Source organism: Amblyomma maculatum, chromosome 1 (assembly GCF_055883805.1).
Source record: "Amblyomma maculatum isolate TAMU_Amacu chromosome 1, ASM5588380v1, whole genome shotgun sequence".
NCBI lineage: Eukaryota > Metazoa > Arthropoda > Arachnida > Ixodida > Ixodidae > Amblyomma > Amblyomma maculatum.
Genome location: NC_139344.1, coordinates 138,823,733 through 138,843,959, shown reverse-complemented (window position 1 = coordinate 138,843,959; position 20,227 = coordinate 138,823,733). Strand labels below are relative to the sequence as shown.

Below are 20,227 nucleotides of genomic sequence, written 5' to 3'. Positions count from 1 at the left end.
AAAGCCATTAACCATGCCATACAAAAGTGCCTGCATGGCCTCAGAGTACCATGCTTGACTCGACATCAAAGAGGCCAGAAAGGTTAATTCCTATTCCATGCTCCCAACTTTGTGACAGCATGTGGTATCGTTACACCCCACAATTAACCCATCGACTAATCAGAGCTTGGCCATGTCATCTGCCAACTACCGCCTACCAAAGCCGTGCCCGTGATTTTCTTTCATCACAACGCTAACATCGATGCCTGTCCTTGTCTTCTTTGTTGATTGTCTACTGTTTGCACTCTTCAATTCCATAGAAAATTGATGCTGGATTTTTGAAGAACAGGCCTTTAATGCTATCGCATTACAATCACATCTTACATATCACTTCAAGCTTTGTTAAAATGTTTGTCACGTTTTCACAAGATATCGTTTCTAAATTTTCTCATGCCCGCTCGCCAGTTTCACATTTTTGAGCTTTAGAGCTCTAGTTCTGAGATCATATGAGAGATGAGGTTTCGAGTCAGCTATGTCAATGGCAGCTGTGGCTGCAGTCCTATTTCGAGCTGAACGTGTGTATTTTGTTTTATTAGGACATCCGGCTCACTCTGACATAAAGGAAGTTACCTTTGCTACATTAATATTGTGCCACACAGCCAAGGCACTCTCTGTCTTCTAGGTAAAAACATCAAATTTGTTTTGCCAAGGTTTAAAGTGAGTTTTGTTATAAAATCTTATTGTGATGGTAGAACTTGAAGCCAAAGAGGGACGTGTGAATTATGTGTTAAATAGCAGGACCACCATCAGCCTATGTGTTACATGTGTTGATCCTGCAAGACAAAGATCTCTCCCACATCCCTACCTATTATCAACCCCTTAACATATGCTTTCTGTAGTCACCTATCTATAACTACAAACTTCTTGCTCTGATCTGCCCACCTGACTTTCTGTCACTCCTGCTATGCTTTTCTTTGCTTGGAATCCAGTCCGTTAACCTTAAAAGCTACCAGTTATCTTGCATTCACATTACATGCCCTGCCGATGCTCATTTCTTTTCATCTGCCCACTGGACTTTCACTCGCCCCCTGCTATGCTTTTCTTCTCTTGGGATCCAGTCCGTTACCCATAAAGACCACTAGTCATGCATTTGCATTACATCCCTTGCCGGTGTCCATTTCTTTTCAGTATGAACTAGGATGTCTTTAACTCATGTTAGTTTTCTCATCCATGCTGTTTTCTGTATGTCTGTAACATTACACATATCATTTTTTCTTGCGTAGCTCGCTCTGTTGTCCTCAGAATAAGTTCAATCCTTTTTGTTAGCCTCCACGTTGCTGCCCCATAAGTGAGTAAATACTTTATATGTATATACTTTTCACTTGAGGGATACTGGTCCACTGCCATTTATGATCTGAGAATATGTACCTGCCAGATGTACTTCACCTCATTCTTATTCTACTAGTTATTTCACTCTCGTGCTGTCATTGCTTATCCTAATTAGATGTATTCGCTGACCTCTTTCTATACTTTGATGCCTGTCATAAATCATCATCAACAGCCTGACCATGCCCACTGCATGATAAGGGCCTCTCCTATATCTATCCAATTGACTTGGTCCTGTGCTAGCTATGGCAAGAATTTATATGTGAATACATCAATTCTTCTGTGTTGCCAGCTGTATCTTTATTGAACAGAAATGCTACACCAAGTTTTTGTTCCTCCACTTAACTGTGTTAGCATGGTGTGTGCCTGCTCTTGAGCACTGCATATACGTCATTTGACCTCTTAACCTAAGTCCAGCGATGTCCCATTTCATGCCCACTAATTCCTCAAACAGGACTATTAGACTAGCCTCATTTGATATAGTTCTAACATTAGATGCTGTCAGGTTCAGTTTTCAAATGGCGGCGGGTACAGAGCCCGATATTTTTTACACCCTGCGGTGTGTCACAGATCTGACTGCCACCTTGGTCATTTGCTTTACAGCTGGCAAATACTGAGGACTAGGGGTTAATTTTAGCTGGACATAGGGTGTAACAAAGCCTGGGAATCAATCGTGACGATAAACTAAATGAGTTTTTCACTCCACCATTGTGGCTCTGTGGCTAGGGCACTTGACTACTTTGCTGTGAGACCTGAGTTTGATACTGGCTATGGCAGCCACTTTTTAAGGCTTTTTAATGGCTCATACTGTCGGCATTTGTTCGGTCACGCTATAGCTCTCAATCAAATGACGCTATTACCTGAAACCGAAACTAGCATCATCAGAAAAATAAAAATCCAGTCTCCACTGGGATTCGAACCTCCATCCCTTGGATCACAAGCCGAGCTCTTTAACCAACAGCGCCACGCCCGGGGTCATGAAATGCACATCATAATTCTTCTTGTCTATTGTGAGGATGATAGTAGCGATGACAATGATGCTGAAATTACTGATAATGACAATGATGGCATTAGCAGTGATAATGACAATGCATTTAGTTGATAATGATAATGAGAGCAAACATGATGCACAAGGTGCACCAGCAATGCTCAGGCTTTCACATTTCTGCAGTAGACTCCACAGTGCTCTCGTAATTTTGATGGAGGGGAACCCTATGGGGTTGAAATTATTCAAAGCCCTTCATTATTGGCATCCCTCATAGCCCAAGCCACTTTGAGATGTTAAAGGTCTGACAAACCACAGAGAAATTAGCTTTTAATTTTTTACTACGTAAAAAATTTGAAGTAACAAAATTCTGGAGCTTGTAATTTTGTGCTATGACCAGTTTTTTGTTTTGGTACGCAAAGACCTTTAATGAAAAGCTATTTTTACATCACCAAGGCATTTTGTTTCGCATTCCTGAATGTGAGAGGAGTTGTATCTGACTAAAAGCCTTTTTTAGTGAAACATGGCTCAACTCCTTTCTAATGAGGGGTGTTTACTTTTCCTTCCTTTTTTTAGAAACATCTATTGCACGCTGGCAATGCTAAACTGTTTGTACATGTTTACCTGGTCACAAAATGCCCTTTCTGCGGCTTCATTGTAAAAGCATGAAGAAAAATGTGTTTATATCAAAGAGAAACAATAGCCTGTTTTCACAGTGCAAGATTAGGAGACAGCCTCTTTTGACAGAGTTTCATCAATAAACTCATATGATGAGTGCTCATTTACAGGCCCCTTCATTGGGCGTTGTGACACAAGAACTTCGAGGGGAAGACATTAAAACAGTGTAGAGCAGTTAGATGAATGCATGAATGAACACTTTTAACACTGGAGAGTAACGCTTCTGCAAAGAAACACTACAGCCATGCCAGGATGCCTGTACTGTCTTTGTGGTAGGGATGATGGGGGGAGGGGAAAGGGGTTGAGAAAGAGGCCATGGAAAAAGTCGCCATTGGTTTACAAAGGCATATACGTGTAATTACCATTCATTACATCTGTGAAGATGAGCCTAGACGTTTTGAAAACAAGCACAGGAAGGCAGGGTCTGATTATATAGGTCGGATGACTGAGGCATGCAAAAGCTTCCAGGTCAAAAATAAGTCTCTGGTAATAGGCCTGTGCAAACGTATGTTGGAGGCCACCAAGACGAGTGCGCTGTAGAGAGGAGGTGAGCAGAAGCATAGATTTGCATAGCGTAAGGGTGTCTGGGAGTCTTGATTTTGCAGGTGCAGAGGATCCTAACCAGCCATTTGCAGGAGTGCATTGGTTCATGTTTTTTGTCAAGAAGGTGCTGAACAATAAAGTCAGTGTTTCATGACTATACGGCTCAGTGCTATATCAGCTTCAATGAAGTGAATAGTTGTGTTCTTTGTGGAATCCAAATAAAACTTAAGTACTCTAGAATATGTGAGATAAGTGCTGTAAAACTTGTCATGGTACAGGCTGTTTCACACCTAAAGAGAAACTGGGAGTATGTGACTGCCGCGCTTTGCAAAGCACCGACGCAAACAGCCGAGTAGACTCGGCGGTAAATGTACACAACCATGACTAGCTGCTCTTTCTGCGCATACAGTTGGTACAGCCTATTCTCACCCGATCTTGGTAGCAGTCGTTCTCATAGTGCAATGGTCATACTTAATTTCCATCTAAGGGTGAAACAGCCTCTACGTTCCCCATCAAAAGTGTTCAACCCAAGGGGTTTGCTTTTGGGTCTTGCAGTGTCCCTCGTTGTACATCCTTAGAGACTATCATCTCCTGCCAGCAGAGGGACCTCACCTCCTTGATCCTCCCAAGCTTTGGACTGCCAGATGTTCTATGAGCCCTGTCAAATAGCTTGGAAGCAAGCCGGGGCTAAACATTAGGACGTGTGCCTCTGAAAACTTGAAATATGAATGCCAGCAGGCATCCTGCATTTGAAAAGATTACTTGAATGTGACACCAGAAGTCAAGCTATTGGGGACTCCGAGGAGGCAGTTACGGAATGTGCATTTGACCTCTCTTTTGTACAGAAATAAAGTGTGGAGGTTCGCAGGCTGAAATAAGGTAGTTTTGTTTGGTTTGAGAGAGAGTCTGTCTTGAAAAGACCAGCAGATAATGAGTTCAGTGTTGGCCAGGAGGAGTTTGTTGAAAAGGACTAGCAACTAATGAGGTCATTGTCAGGCCGGAGGTAACTCATTGGATTAGTGTAAAGTTATTCATAAATAGCAGTGGGGTTGAATGGAAAGGAAGGGGTTATATCACTGATGAATATTTTGAAGTATTTAGCCTTAGAACGCTGTCCTGTGATACCCCATATCGCCCAGGGCAAGCAAAAGAGCTAACATTTCTGAAGACTGCTTACTGGCAGTGAGCTGTGATTAAGTCGAGCAGCCGGGCATACACGGAGCCAGAGACGTCCAACATTTAAAGTTCAAGTGCCAGCATGTTGAGGTCAAAGCTGTCAAAAGCCTTCCTGAGATCAAGCTACTCGAGTTTGCAAGGAATATAGCTGGTAAGTCTTGTGCAAAATATGCGAATGGCAGCCGTGAGGGAATATCTCGTAACTTCTGCCTGGAAGGTAACATTACCGGTGGGGACTGTGGAAGTAGGGGCGCTCTAGAAAAGTAGGGGCATTCTAGAGTTCTTTTTTATGATGTGTTTCATTGTGTCATAAACTACCGATGTTGTGGAAACAGGCTGGTAGGATGGGATGTTGTATTTGGTGGCCCTATAGCTTTTATGCAGTGAGGTTATTGAAGCAATCTTTCAATTCCAAGGGATTGATTCATTTGATAAGTAAATATTGAAAAGGTGGGTAACTAGAGGGCCCAGCTGTGAACTGCAAGCTGTTCAGAATGCCGGACGAATCCTGTCTTGGCTACATCGTTGAAAAGGGTTAAGGCGAGCTAGAACATTGGAACGGTTGAAGAGGGTGTCTATGAAATTGTTGTTGGTATGTTGTTGGAATTGTATGATGTTGTGTTTACTCAGTATGACTTCAGCAGATGAGTTGGTGTGTTATTAAGAACTGGAATTTCTGAAAACAGGTTTAGCAGATTAGTTTCAGTTTGGAGACATGGAGAAATAATTAGAGAATAGTTTAGCAGTTTTGATTTGGTTAGTATGGTACATACAGGGTCATCTACTCTTAGTTTGAACATGGTCGCTGTCTTCAAAATACTAATGCTGCCAATGCAGCCATATATCAAAGCAGAGTGATGCAAGCACAGAGGGACCTGGAAGCGGTGCTTCGCTTTGCCTGTCACCCAGCTTCGTTGCATGGAAGTGGCACTTTGAAGACAGTGACCATGCTGAAACTAATACCGGTTTCCATTGGGCGAACAGGAGCAAGAGCAACGAGCAGCCAGAGCAGCGCACGAGAGCACTGGGGACGCACATTCTCGTCTCCCCAACGGAACATTCACGCTGCTCGGAGAGCAGCATAGCAGCATAACGAGGGGGAGCGCGTGACGTCAGGCATCATGTGATCAAACTTTTCCCACGCTCGCGTTGCCCGTATCCGCCGGCCGAACGTCACCGCTGTCGTCATGGAGGAAGGACTTCCTCCGTGGCTGTCATAGAGGAAGGGATGGCTGTCGTCTTCCACCATTTTTCTCAACCGTCCTGCCCGGGCTCTGGGCGAATAATCAGAAGTAACGTCAAAAAGGTCATGTGACTTCCTCCGTTCCCCTTATACTCCGCCGCTGGCGACAGAGCACCGAGGACTGCTCTCGCCTGCTCTCGGGACCCCAAAAGTGCGCCTCCTCTGCCAATAGAACACAACGCTACTGCTCCTGTTCGACCACTGATAGGCGTCGAAACTCGCGAGAGCACTTTTAGTGCAGCTAGAAGTGCTCCTGTTCGCCCAGTGGAAACCGGTATTGGAGCGGACGATCCTGTATAGCATAGTGCACTTCTAACACAATAGAGTATGTGAAAATGCTATGCTACAGCTCCACAGAGCATCTCACAGGAATGATATATTGATATTCACATTATTGCAAAAGTGGAAAAGGTGCTGAGCCAATGGCAGTTCTGCGCCTCTTCGATAGTTTGTAATAATTCAACATGGGAGCCATGTGTGTTAACCTTAGAAGTGCACTGCCCTGTGCCTTTGTGTACAAAAGCTGTGGTTTCTGACAGGCTTCACTGCCTTTTGAAGTGGGTCCAAAAGAATTTGAACTGTTGTACAGTTTTTTCTGAAATTCATTGTTCACAGGCATTTTGCATTGTAGAAATAGCATGCTTTGCTATCCATATAGCTTATGGAGGGTGTAATTGCTCCCCCCCCACACACACACACATCTTCACTATACATACTAAGTTAGGGCGGCACCAGTTTTGTCCCATAATGTTCCTTCAACCACAAAGGCATGAACAAGGGCTACCATGTAATCCACCTCCCCCCTCCTTCTTCTACTCAAACTTATGGCCTTATTTACCACTCGTATGTAAAATAGAACTGACTGCAAAATTGAAAACAGATGAAATAGAGTAAGAAAAGAATAGTAATTAAATGTGATGAAGTTCTTTCATATCGCTGCATACCTGGCTACAAAATAGTTTGGTTTATTCTCCGCTACAAATTTGAAATCCTATTTCTATAAACCTGTCCCTGCAACTTATACAAGATTCTTATGTAGGTTAAAAGGCTCTTAGTTTTGATTGAGAAGTGACTGATAGTTTTAAACATGTGCATTAGTAAACATTTGAGAACATTTACGAGCATCATTGTTGCCATTGGAACCTCACTAGTATTGTCTATAAAATGTAAATTGGTTTCTAGGAAAGGAAAGGTGCAGTAACTGCCACACTTCTCGATGGACACCTGAACTGCACAGTAAGGAAAGGGAGGAAGGAGGTGGGAGTGAAAAAAGAGAGAAAGAGATGCTGGGGGGGGGGGGGGGGGTAGTGGAGGGCTACAAAATAATTTTGGCCACGTGGAGATCTTTAATGTGCAATGCCATCGCATGGCACACAGATGCCGTTGCATTTCGCCTCCATAAAAATCCAGCCGCGGCGGTGAGGTTTAAACCTGTATACTCCGGTTTAGTAGTTTGGTTTGGTTTGTGGGGTTTAATGTCCTGAAGTGACTCAGGTGATGAGAGATGCTGTAGTGGAGGACAGCGGAAATTTCGACCACCTGGGGTTCTTTAACGTGCACTGACATCGTATAGTAAATGGTTGCCTTGCTTTTCGCTTCCTATCAAAATGCAGCCAGGATTTGATCCCGCATCCTTGAGTACAGTAGTCAAGTGGGTTTGATATTCCCTAGTTTCGATTTTCTAACTAGTTGACTGGATGGTCTGAATTAATTTGTTATTCTTTATGTTGCGATTTTATCTGGTTTGGTCAGTACTATAATAGGACTTGTTTTTACCAAGGTATTATACCCCTGACTGTACTGTACCAAATTGCTTAAATTTCTTAAAGCTGTCAGCTATTACCTTTGGGTAAGTGCCTGTTTTTGAATCTTTCAGTTTACAGGATGTTTACTGCTTTTAAAGAGCTCTTGACAATGACTGATGATGACTGCCACTATGTAGTTCTGTTCTAGCGCTAGATGTTGTTGCTTTGTAGCCTGCTGTAACTCACTCCATCTTGCTATGCATGCAGGAGTTCCGGTTCCCACTTACGGTGGTCATCTGCCACCTGGTGGTGAAGTTTGTGCTGTCGGGGATGCTGCGATTGGTGTACCAGGTTTACACCGGGAAGCCGCGGATACTGCTTGGCTGGGCTGTCTACGTCAAGCAGCTAGCCATCACAGGAGTGGCTAGTGCTCTAGACATTGGCTTCTCAAACTGGAGCTTTGAGTTTATCACTGTATCACTGTAAGTGTCGATACTCATTCTCTGGCTACTGATGGTTATTCTCATGGGAGGCAGCATTATTACCAGTTTTCAGTCAGTTATGCCATCTTGAACACGGTGGTCCTGAGCAAATGTTCTTTTATCTCGAATTTCTGGCATGCTGCCTCTATATGTCTCTTTCTCTATGTGTGTGTGCGTATGTATGTGCGTGCGTGCATACGCGTGTGTTTATATATATATATATATATATATATATATATATATATATATATATATATATATATATATATATATATATATATATTGTAGGTGTGTATTTATTTAGTAGACCCAGATGGATTCAGCCCGCTCAGGAGGAACTCGCAGCGGAGCGGCAGGCGTGGGGAATCAGCAAGGCAGCGACCAACTTCTTCGTCCTCGTAACAAAGACAGGTCTGTCACTTGAGTCCACGAAGAACAGTGTCCATCAGGCGCTCAAAAGTAGCCGGGGCATTCGATACATACATTGCACTAAGACCTTCTTCGAACTTGAGAACAGCAAATGGAAGCAGGAGGCACGGATGGCGTGAAGCGGCATCGGACGGTGTGAAGAAGACAGTCAAAGTAGTAACACTTTCACAGGAGAGTGGAACGAGGGCAGCAGAAAATGGGGGAATGTCTGTGTCATTGGCGACAAGGAGTTTTGCAGACCGGGTAGGGACGTCACACAAGACAGTATCACACACAGGAAAAAAAGGCAACTTCCGCGCGGGCGCAGTCAATAACGGCACGATGAGTGGAAAGGAAATCGTAGTCCAGGATGATGTCGTGTGAGCAGTGAGCCAGTGCAATAAACTCAATGATGTATAAGATGTCTTCGATGAGAACACGGGCCGTGCACGCTGCTGAGGAATGAATGCGCTGCGAAGTGAAAAGTCTGGCAGTGCGGTGGTCACCTTGCGAAGACGACGGCAAATAGATTCACTGATGACGGATACGGCAGCGCCCGTGTCAACAAGAGTGAGTATTGCGACACCATCGACAAACACTTGTATTACGTTAGCGGGAGAAGACGGAGGACTTGAAGAGTTCAAACCAAGCGCAGTTCTTGTCCCAGGAACTGCGACTGTTAGTTTCCCTCAACAGCGCCGGTAGAACGTCGGAGAAGCGGGGATGGTGAACGGCGACGAGGGGAAGATGATTGGCGAGAGTTATACGCTTGATTGTCCCGAGAAACGAGGTCTGAACCGGGTTGATTTCTCAGCGAGGACTGGTCGGTGTCGTACGAGTAGTTCCAGGGGTCAGGGCAAGAAGGTGGAAGGCGTTGGCGGCAAAGACGTGCTACATGGCCCGGCAGCCCGCAAGAGTAGCAGATTGGCCGGTTGTCCGCGGTACGCCAAGGGTCCGTAGGGCGTTGGCGTACCCTTGGAATAGGGACATGGAATGCAGACCCAGGCAAAGGCGAAGGATGGTTGGAAGGGGCGGCCTGGTAGGAAACAGGTGCGGTTGGCATTAGCGGCTTGGCCGTAACTTGGGCGTACGTCAATGGTGCCGTTACTTGCGCCTGCGCAGGGCTGGGCGGCAGCACAGGGCTGGGCGGGAGCACGGGGCTGGGCGGAAGGACATCAGCGATGTGGTCTTACACGACACGCCGTATGATAGGCGCCAAAGATGGAGCCATGTCAGGAACAAGGCAACCAGTATCTTGTAATTGAGGGACCAGGGATAGCTGGCGGGCGACCTCTTCGCAAACGAAGACTTTGATCTGTTAAATCAAGGGGCTGTCCTCTGATGAAGTAGAACCACCCAGTGCTAGTGTAGAGATGGTGTCGTCTCTAATACCGGACCTCCGGGTAAAAGTGCGCTGCTTTCGAAGCTCGTCGTAGCTCTGGCAAAGCTTAATCACGTCACTGACGGTGGCAGGATTTTTCACCTAGAGCATCTGACACGCGTCCCCGGAGATACCTTTCAGGATGTTTCCGATCTTAGCCGCTTCGGACATTAGTGGGTCGACACGTTTGCACAGGTCAACGATGTCTTCTGTATAACTTGTGAATGACTCTTTGGCATGCGGAGTGCGTTCACACAAGCGTTGTTCTGCTCGGAGCTTGCGAACTGCAGGACGCTGAACACTTCCGCAAAATTCTTCTTAAATGCAGACCAAGATGGCAGGTCTGCCTCATTGTTGCGAAACCAGAGGTTCACCACGTCGGTCAGGTAAAAGATAACGTTACTTAGCTTGATAGTGTCGTCCCATCTGTTATAACTGCTGACACGCTCATAAGCCGACAACCAGTCGTCGACGTCTTGGTCGGCCATGCCACTGAAGAGGCATGGATCACGCTGCCGTAGAACGCCAGAACACAGTGCCGTGGTTGGTATGGGCGGCGATGTCGAGGTGGTCTCGTCCGGCATGGTGGAAGCAGAGGGCAATGTGCGGCTTCTGAGTTCCAGGGTGGATGGGAACGTACCCAGCAGCACCTGCACCAATTGTAGGGGTATATTTATTCAGTAAACCCAGACGGATTCAGCTGCTCAGGAGGAACTTGCAGCGGAGCGTCAGGCGGGCAAATCAGCAAGGCAGCAACCAATTTCTTCATCCTCGAGCGCGCCAGCACACGATGCATGGCAGTGGCTATGAAGACGAAGATTACCACACTACAATATATATATATATATATATATATATATATATATATATATATATATATCTTTTTTTATTCCAGGGAGAATTTCATTACCATTGTTGTTGTATCTGGTAAATGAAAGCTCCTACCTACATTTACTGGCTGTTGAAATTATCTAGATCAGCCAAAGAGTGATGCTCTTGACAGCATACTCTGTGCAGTTGTGAGCAGGGTTGGCCTGGCCATACGAGGTTTTTCCAGGAGGGCCTTGGAGTGGCTGTGCCCATAGGGAGGGCTAAGGGCTGTCAGCTGTCACTTGGGCATCAGCTCAGTGGCTTGCTGTAAGCTTGGATAGAGCATTCACCTCACATTCTGAAGGTGCTGGGCTTGACCCCATGTACCGCTAAAAGATTTTCCTCTGCCTGGTACTCGGCTCTTCTGGGATGAAGAGCTGAAGAGCTTGGGAAAAGGGTCTTGGAATAAACTGTTGAGCCGTTGGACCAAGCCAGGTCACTGTTTTGTGTCTCTTAAGCATGGAGGCTGCACTTCAATAGACATAAAATGCGGCAATTGCAAAATGTAATAAGGTCATAGTGCATTCCACGGAGCCCACTGTAACCAATATTAACCTAGAGTTCCCTCTATCTGTTTACCTATATTCCTAGGACATAAAACCAATGTGAAGCTAGTACAACACTATAGTTCACAGTATTTTTTTCTTTGGGCCTCATAGCCACAGTCAAGAAGCCCATGGATTTTGAGCATGTGGGTAAAAAAAAGGTGGGGCACAAATATGGTAATATTTCAAACTGTAGAGAATTGGGTTTACAGGAAGTTGTTGCGAAATCAATTTTTTTTTTTTTTTTTGTGGGGGAGGGGAATTATATTTTGAATGGATAATGCTATCAGTGAAACAGATTTGTTTTCTCTAGCCTGTGTGATTTGTCATGAAAGAAAAAAAAAAGCAGCACAAATGCTGTGTTTTTGTGTTCTCTGGTGTTATGGTACTTTTTATTAACTCTAGTGTTCAGCCTCCCATTCTGCAGGAAACTCGTCATCAGTGTTGTAAGCAGAAAAAAATCACGGGCATGTCTTCGGCACGTGGTAGTGGGTAGGTGATATGACCAAGCATTGATCGGGAAGCGGGCTGCGTGATGTCAGGAGTGCCTGGCTGAAGCTGAGATGGGAGTGGAACCCAGGACCCGTTTAGTCCAGAGTCAGACACTCTACCCCTACGCCTCTAACGGCTTTCTTAAAGTGGGGCTTTGTAGCTATTTTGGTTGGTCTTTCACATGATGTGGTAGCTTATGACTTTATGCTAATGATTATGCATGAGATAATAAATGTATAAATTAATGGGCTAGTAATTAAGAGAGTAGCAAAGTGCATTTCAGTAAGAGGTGAGTGTACACAAACAAAGATCTCTAAGAGGAGCCACAGATGGGAGTCATAACGGTGTCATGTCATACCCCTTAAAGGCATAGCTTAAGTGTACCCCAAATTTTTCTCGTTACTTCTTGTTTACTTCTTCTTTCTGTTGTCAACTGAGTGAAACCTTCTTGTTATGCACTGTGTGAAGAGAGCACCTAGAGATGGTGTGGTCTTTTAATTTATTCTAATTGAATTAATTGTTCAAAGTTATTCAGTTTTTAGACTGCTGGGAGGGGCGAAAATTCTCAACTAAGATGTTGTAGATACTCAGGAGAAAACGGATGACATAATTTTGGTATCGGTAGCTTTTTCAGCACCGTTTTACTTCTGTGAAGGAACCGTGAGAAGTCTGAAGTGCTGATGGCAAGAACATGAGTCTTGAGCCTTAACATGCTGTCCCCTGATGTGGTGCACTTAAATGCGGGCAGCTGCTTCCACTATCATGTATACGAGCAGAATCATGTTCTCATGTATTCTGCATGCTGCCATCGAAGTGAGAAAAAGAAGGGTGAGAATGAAGGAAATTATTGAAAATTGCAGTTTAAGGCTTCTCGTTACACTTTGCACGTTTCTGATCGAAACATTTTGCTACTTCTGGTAGCTTAAAAAGTTGTTTAAAAACTCTAATTTTTTTGTGAGACATTAAATCTTGTTAAATTTCACCTGTGTACAAATGATAAAATTGTTTTCATGATGGACCTAAAGAATTAAAGTTTCTTAATTTGGACCACTGGTTTCAAAGAAAAAGTGGTACACATATGTGACACTGTCTTCATAGCGAGAACTAAAAAGTTATATGTATTCGTACCATTGTTCTTTCAGCGTATAAAAAAGTGATTTCATTAGAATAGAAAAGTGCTTCAAAAATTGTTATTACCGTTGGAACTGCTTAGAGTATTGAACAAATAATAAAACTTGGTGTCTAACTTTGGTGCAAGAAGTTCATGCGGATCTGCATTTGCATAATTGATTGCTGCTTAGAGATGGTGTTGCAGTTTGCTGAGGAGGCAGATCTTTACTTTCACTTAAAGACTGACGGGTGGAACGAGTATAGTATCTTTTTAAATTGTTGCTCAAGTCATTTAGAATCGAATGCATTTTTTCAAGCCTGTCATTGCCTACCAAGCTTTGGAGTTATGCAGCATCGTCCCATCACCTTCATAGAGCACCATTGGACGCTAGCACCACGTGTCCTCTCTCTCTTTTTTTTCTGAGGCCTTTATCGCAGTTGTGAGCCCTTCAGCTTCGGAGCAATAGTGCTGTAACAAGGCTGACTGCTTTTCTTCCCAGCGTCATGAATAGATGCCTGCTCTGAAACAAATTCCTCATCACTTGTGCAATCGCTGGTATATTCGCTCAGCTCTGAGTTATCAGGTCATAGCTTCTTGCTGTGTAAGGTACTGGCCTAGAAAGTGCTCATTGCTTATTTTATGCTCGAAAACCCAAACATCTTTAAAAAGCGTTGTATTTTAGTGACTGCTACTAGTACAGCGAGCTGCTTAGAAGGAACCCTGTCAGCCAAAGTCTAGCCTGATAAAATTTTTATCAAAACCACTTTGCCTTAAAAGCCTAATAAGCTTGTCTATAATTATAATTTAATCGCCATGGGCTGTTCTAAAAACGAGTAAATTTAAACACTCGGCAAACATCAGGAGCTTATCCTTTCCTGCCGTTTCCTTTGCACCACACTGTGCCGAATCAAAATCTACGCATGGTTTGCAAACACAGACAGTTTGCCCACAACACCTTGATTGATTAGTGCACACAAAAATGTGGTGCATGGGTGTGCCACTTTTTGTGTTCAAAAATAGCACATTGAGAAAGTGGCACACACATGTGTGGCACTGTCCTAAAAAGTACCTAATGAACTAAAAAATTTGAAGTTAAATATATACCATCGCACACTATTACTTTTTCTGCTTCGCTCTTTTCTCGAACAGCTTCAGACTGGAACGGCCTTCCCTATGACATCGTCGTTATCGCTTCGCCATCTGTTTTTCAAGCGCGTGTAACAGATCATCTTCAATGTTAAATAATCATTGCTGTTTTTTCACATTATCAAGTGTATGCCATCGTCATCATCGCTTCGCCATCTGTTTTTCAAGTGCGTGTAACAGATCATCTTCAATGTTAAATAGTCATTACTGTTTGTTTGCATTTTCAAGTGTATTTCCACCCCTTATGTAACACCCCCTGAAAAGGGGGTGTTACTGAAAAAATAAAACTGAACTGAACTGAACTGATATGCTGAAGCAGGACATCCCGACGGGCTTATTGTTAGTACTATTGCATGGCTAGATCATATGCAGTGGCGCTTTGAAGGGAGTGATTCTTCACATGTTCGCACATGTTTTGGATGGCCCTGTGCATGGTGACATCAAAGCTGGTGGAAAGTCTAAACATTTCCATCTAAAAATTCGAGCTTTTTGTGAAAGTGGTGTATCAACTTGACCTCGTTATCACTTTCACAGAAAGCTCGAAGTTTCCTGCCACCAGCTTTGTGCATGCCTCTGTGTTTCATCTATGCCTCTGGGCATGTTGAGTTCGTGATTGTGCCTTTGCGTATTTTGTTGCTGGGCTTCTCATGCAGCAAGACCCGTTTTCATGCAATGAAATCAGTTAGAAGTCGCTGCTGTTGTGCATGTGTTTATATACCTCTCAATTTGTCATGGTTTGCTTTGCGCAAGTTTATTAGTTTGCAGTAAAAATGTACCCGTTTTGTCTGTTTGGCTAGGCCACTGCCAGCACTGGTCGTTCAGTTTGTTTCCCTCAGTGTATGCTGTTTTTTGTTTTTACCGGTTGGCTTGTATTACCTGATTGTTGTACATTATACTTGTGGTGCAGGAATGTATATTTTTGGCCCCTTTCGTGTCATACTCCAACTTGATGCATTACGAAGTGAAGATGGAAGGGGCATTTTTGTTTATATGTCATCTATAGGTCCCTTTATTTTTTCTGCTTTCTTTCATTTCATGCTGCTTGTTTTTATTCCAGGGACCCATGCGTGAAGAAAAGCATTGAATCCTCGACAAAACACTTTTTTGCTTTGAGCAGATTCTTCATAATGCTTGCATGCCCTGTTAGGTGTGGTTTTGTTCTCTCGAAAACAAGGAACTATAACTTTTAGCTAGGCAGGGTATCCTATCTGCATGTAGGCTTTTAGCAACAGCAGGTATCGTCATTAGCGGTACAGTCCTACATATTAGTGCAATGAGGCAGTGGATTAGGTAGACCTTTGATTTGCAGGCAGTAGTTCCAGTCTCTTGCAATGGTTGGCATTTGTTTTCTCTTTCTACTCAGCACTGAAACTAGCGGCATGCAAGTTATTTACTTTCCCCTTTGGGTATGTGCTACCCAGGTATTGAGGTGCTCATGGCCCTATATTGCTGCTTACTAAGTCGGGAGGTGGCTGTCTGTACTAGATAGATTTGATGGATATGTCACCAGAAAACAAAATTGCACTCCTTTTGATTAACAGATAGTCAGTAAATTACCCCATTCACAGCTTATGTGCTACATTTTTGACGTGAAAGTTTCTTTGTTATGCATGGAATCACTTATGAAGTACTGAATACTTGTGCTCGCAGTGAGTTCGGTAGACACTGCTTTAGCTCGACTTTGTGACTGTTCATGCAAAGCAGTAGTGTTTTCTAAACTTTAAGGAGTGCGTATTGTTTACCTTGGGTCTTTTCTACCTTGCAGATACACAATGACAAAATCTACCTGCATTATATTCATCTTGGGATTTTCCCTAGTTTTTGGACTCGAGCGCAGGGTAGGTGTATTCTTGTAACTCTTGTGGGATGCTGTCTTCTTTTTTCTTTTTATTTTGCCAACGGAGATCTCAGCGGGATGGTGGAGCATTAGTTCTCCTCTCTATAATTGGCGATTTCATTTGGGGTATGCAATGCAAGTAATCATGAGCACAGCCTGTGCTGTTGTGGATGCATGCCTTCTGTGCTAGAGGCTCCTGATAGTGAAAGCTGAAACTTGTTTATTTTAAACCCTTATCAGGTCTTTGTAGTTATGTTTTATCTTTATTTTTGCATTCTGTTTCTTCCACACACGGTAGAACCAGGTGTAGAAGATGGGTGCACTGAGTTAAACAAAACCAAACTAGTGTTGAGGGCCTCATTCTGCTAACCGACATTTCGACAAGTGGACTAGTCTTCATCCCAGACTTGTCTCAGCCCAAACAAAATAAAAACCATTTAGTATTGAAACATTGGCTAGTGGATTAAGGCTCCCTCTGAATCCTTTATCAGTTTCCTCTGACTTTGTGTACCCATCCTCTACGCTTGGTTCTTGTGTGGATTCTGCACATCAAGCATTTTGCACCTACTGTCACAGGGTTAATGTCATCAGTGCAGCCTATGCTGTAAGCTACCATTGCTTGAGTTTAGACATTCATGGGAGAGTTTGAGTGTTCTGTGCAAACCAGTTGTTTCAATATTTCAGTGTGTAGTGCCAGTGTTGGTCTAGTGAGGGGATTAGTGGAGAGTTGTTCACATAGAGGCAGCCTAATGGAGGAAGCCTCTGGCTGTTGCACCTGATGATTTGTGCAGCTCACACAGAAATGCTGGAGAGTCTGTGTAGGATAAGGAAATTGACTTCTGGGACCATCAGCTCTTGTTTCTCTCATCCATCTTGCTTTCATTTACATGGGCTCAACATTTTATACAAGCTAGCATGTTAGACAACTCCGCTTATAATTTGAAAATGAGAGAGCACAGTATGGCAGCACTCATCTTGTTACCCAAAATGTAATATGATTTCCAGCTTCAGTTATATTGTCATAAGTATATTTGTTTTGTTGCGTCCTGCTCTGGGAGAAAAGAAAAAAGAAAAAATAAATAAATACTTAATTTGATTTCCACATGTATTATAACACCAGTGCCAAAAAAAAAGTTGTGGGAGCACTGACACTGTATAGGTGCAATTTTGAAAGTGTGATTTTAGCCCATTCTATGCAGTTAAGTGCTAGGCAATGTAGCCTGCTAGACTTAGGCGCTCGTTTGGATCAGCGTTTGTGACTAGCCATAGAGAAGAATAATAAAATGCATGCTGACCTAGTCTTGCTGGGCCAAACATCAACAGATGAAGTTGACAGCTGGGGTATAGCAGCAACAGCTGAAGTTAGCTCGCTGCGACTATGTTCTGAGAATGTTTGCTTTCTGCTACTTACAGATTTTAAATGATTGTGTTGGAACAGTTATTCACTATATATTTGTCTGGAATTTGCTTCATTTTGCATGTCCACTGAAAAGAGCTGCTCTTGTTGAGAAATGTAACCTTAGTAGGCATTGTTTGCTAGTAGTTCTGCCTTACAGTTTCACTGCATCACAACAGGTGCAGTAATTTCTGTATCACAATAGCACCGCAGCTGTTCACAGAGTAGGAGAGGACTGCAGAGTGGGCTGTCTTTCGCACTTAAACATCATGAACTACAGTGAATTAGTGTGTGTGTGTGTGGGGGAGTGCAGCAAATTGCATGTGAATTGGTTAACACACATTCACTGTGGAAACAATTTTTGAAGCCTTAATCCCTGTGTGTAATGACCTATTTGTGGGCCGCTCTTAATTTTTCTTGGTACGGTGTTACCCACTGATGAAGCACTGGTGAAGCCAGCTTCTTTCAGCTGCCAAAAGATAGCAAAATTGACCTGGCATCTATGCTTTTTGTGGGCTCTTTGAAAAAATTTGGGGCATACTTAAGCTTCGTCTCAAGGGTATGGCACGATAGTGGCCTGCGGTCCTCTGGGGTGCTTTGCACTAAAGTGAAAAACCATGCCCTAAGGGTGTCTTGCAAAGTGTAACCAAACTTTTAAAAGCGCGGAGTGTCTTTGTCCCAGTAAAACCAACTGAGAGCAGTTAAGAGTTGCCTGTCCTAGTCTGCAGTATTTTTTTTTTTTTTCAATTAGTGAAACCTAAACTTTTTTTTTTTGGGTTTCAGGAACAAAGTATAAATGCAAAAGTTTTGATCAGGTTGAAAAATGCCAGCTGCAATGTTTTCATCATGGTACAATTTACATAGCTTTATTGATTGGCCCTCAAAGTAAGCTGTCAAGTGAACAGCTGCTATCTCACACTTCTTGCTCAGTATGCGCGCAAAGCTTCATTGTGAGGAGTGCTCCTAAAGAACGTGGATTTTTGTTCTTGAAACACGTTTCGGGATGTTGAAGTGGCACCACTGTCACGCGGCGGCTTTTATTTTTTTTTATTTCGTAAGTTGTCATTAACGCTGGCAAAGAAAGTGCTTTGCATAAACAGTACCTTAGTGCAAACATTTCATTCTGCTCTTTTCCAAGACAGTCTACAACTTTTCTATTAAAACTTTGCACCTCAATCCAATAATTAAAAAGTTAGCTAATTATTATTTACTAAATAATCAACTAGCTTTCACTTATAAAAAAATAATGCTGGCTCTCAACAGCCCTCATGTGGTTTCACTAGGCTAGAATGAACTATCTTTAAAACCTTTGTTACGTTTAGCTGGGACACATAGTAAAAAACTCGCTCAAAACCAAGTGTTACAAGCATGCCTGCGGCAACTTAAAATTAACGTCTTTGACCCACAACCCTTGGGTTGCGGATGAAATCCCGCCTAAAAATTTTCTTTAATCGTAATTGTTAATTGTTTACTTTATAAAATTACATCACTTAAGATATGCGGCACCTCTTAGTTGGCATTACTTGTCAACGTCTTGATCACATTTCACACAACGTGACTTAATATGTGACATGGGTTTCACAATACGCCGATGGCTGCCGGCAGGTCAACACTGCCTTTTCTGTTGAACAGAAGCCTCAGCACTCTATTGTTAGAATGTGGGCTATACTCATGGCCAGATGCCACGGATACACATTGTAACCCACCAGTGTTCCACCGTGCAGTGAACATAGCTGGGGTGAACAGCAAGGATGGAAAAGAAAAAAAAAAGAAATTACGTTTTGCTGATAGACTCATTATTTAGGCTTGTAACTTCAATAAAAAGCTGATGGCTAAAAGCAGCTGCCAAATTGAATGCTACAATGTATGCACAGTTATATTTATTCTAGTTACTCAAGGAAAGAATGTAACACCTTTGTGCGTGGTCGTCCTCTCTTAGGGTGAACATGCAAGCATTCGGCCGTGCACCACGGAACCCCAGTGCATTTAACCTGGCCGCATATTGAAATGAAATCAGTTTGGAACAAAGGAACCTGGTGCTGGTACTTTGCATCGTCTACTCTGTTTTATTTTTATGCATTGCTGGGTTGAACGCAATAGTACTGAAGTCCGACCAAATGCTCGCATTTTCGCCCTAAGGGTCGACGATTGTATACACAACACAGAACCTTAGTTATTAGGTCACCTCAGGTGCCTTATGCAAACAAGCAGCGCCCTGTCTTTGGTTCTTGCAAATGCAAACCATAGTCCTGCGATATTAGTATAAATTCAACAAGGGGAAACACTCACTATTTTTGTCGCTGGTCAAAGAGGCTGTGCCTTTTTGACTCATTCACAGCTTCTAGGGTGCGTCTTCAAATCTGATTTTTATCATTGCGATCAGCCCTTAGTTTAATTTTATATAATTTGTACTGATTGGAAATCTTTTTTTTGTTTTTTGTGCAAAACTTGGTGTGGTACTAGAGCATATGTATATATATATATTTTTTTTTTCCTCGGGGAGCCCTTACAGGTTCAAAAAAAAGTGCCAAGGAACTCTGTGTGTCTTGGCTTCCATTCCTTCCTGCCTAATACTATACTACTTTAATGTTTATAGTTCTAACAGCATCAGAAGTCACAACTGAAGTGTGAAGTACCTTCCATGCTATCACCATGTGTGTACTAAAGTTACAGATCTGGAGACGTTTCCATAGGCCTCTTTTTCAATCATCTGATCTCAGAGATTGACTTGTGTGTCTGTGGATGATGCGTTCAAGCATGTATGTATGTGTGTGTTTGTCAACCTGAAGGCTTGTGCGTTCATAAGTGTGTTTGAGAGACATCG

At 43.1% G+C, this 20,227-nt stretch overlaps 1 protein-coding gene across 2 annotated transcripts in view; it reads left to right on the top strand.

Annotated features, from left to right (window-relative positions):
* Positions 1-20,227, top strand: part of LOC146204089 (solute carrier family 35 member H1) — a 41,675-nt gene that overhangs the window by 1,977 nt on the left and 19,471 nt on the right. For both annotated transcript variants that reach the window (XM_084589089.1, XM_084589088.1), the window contains exons 2-3: positions 8,003-8,217; positions 15,936-16,008. In XM_084589089.1, the coding sequence (XP_084445215.1) occupies positions 8,003-8,217; positions 15,936-16,008 (288 nt within the window). The remainder of the gene's footprint in view (positions 1-8,002; positions 8,218-15,935; positions 16,009-20,227) is intronic.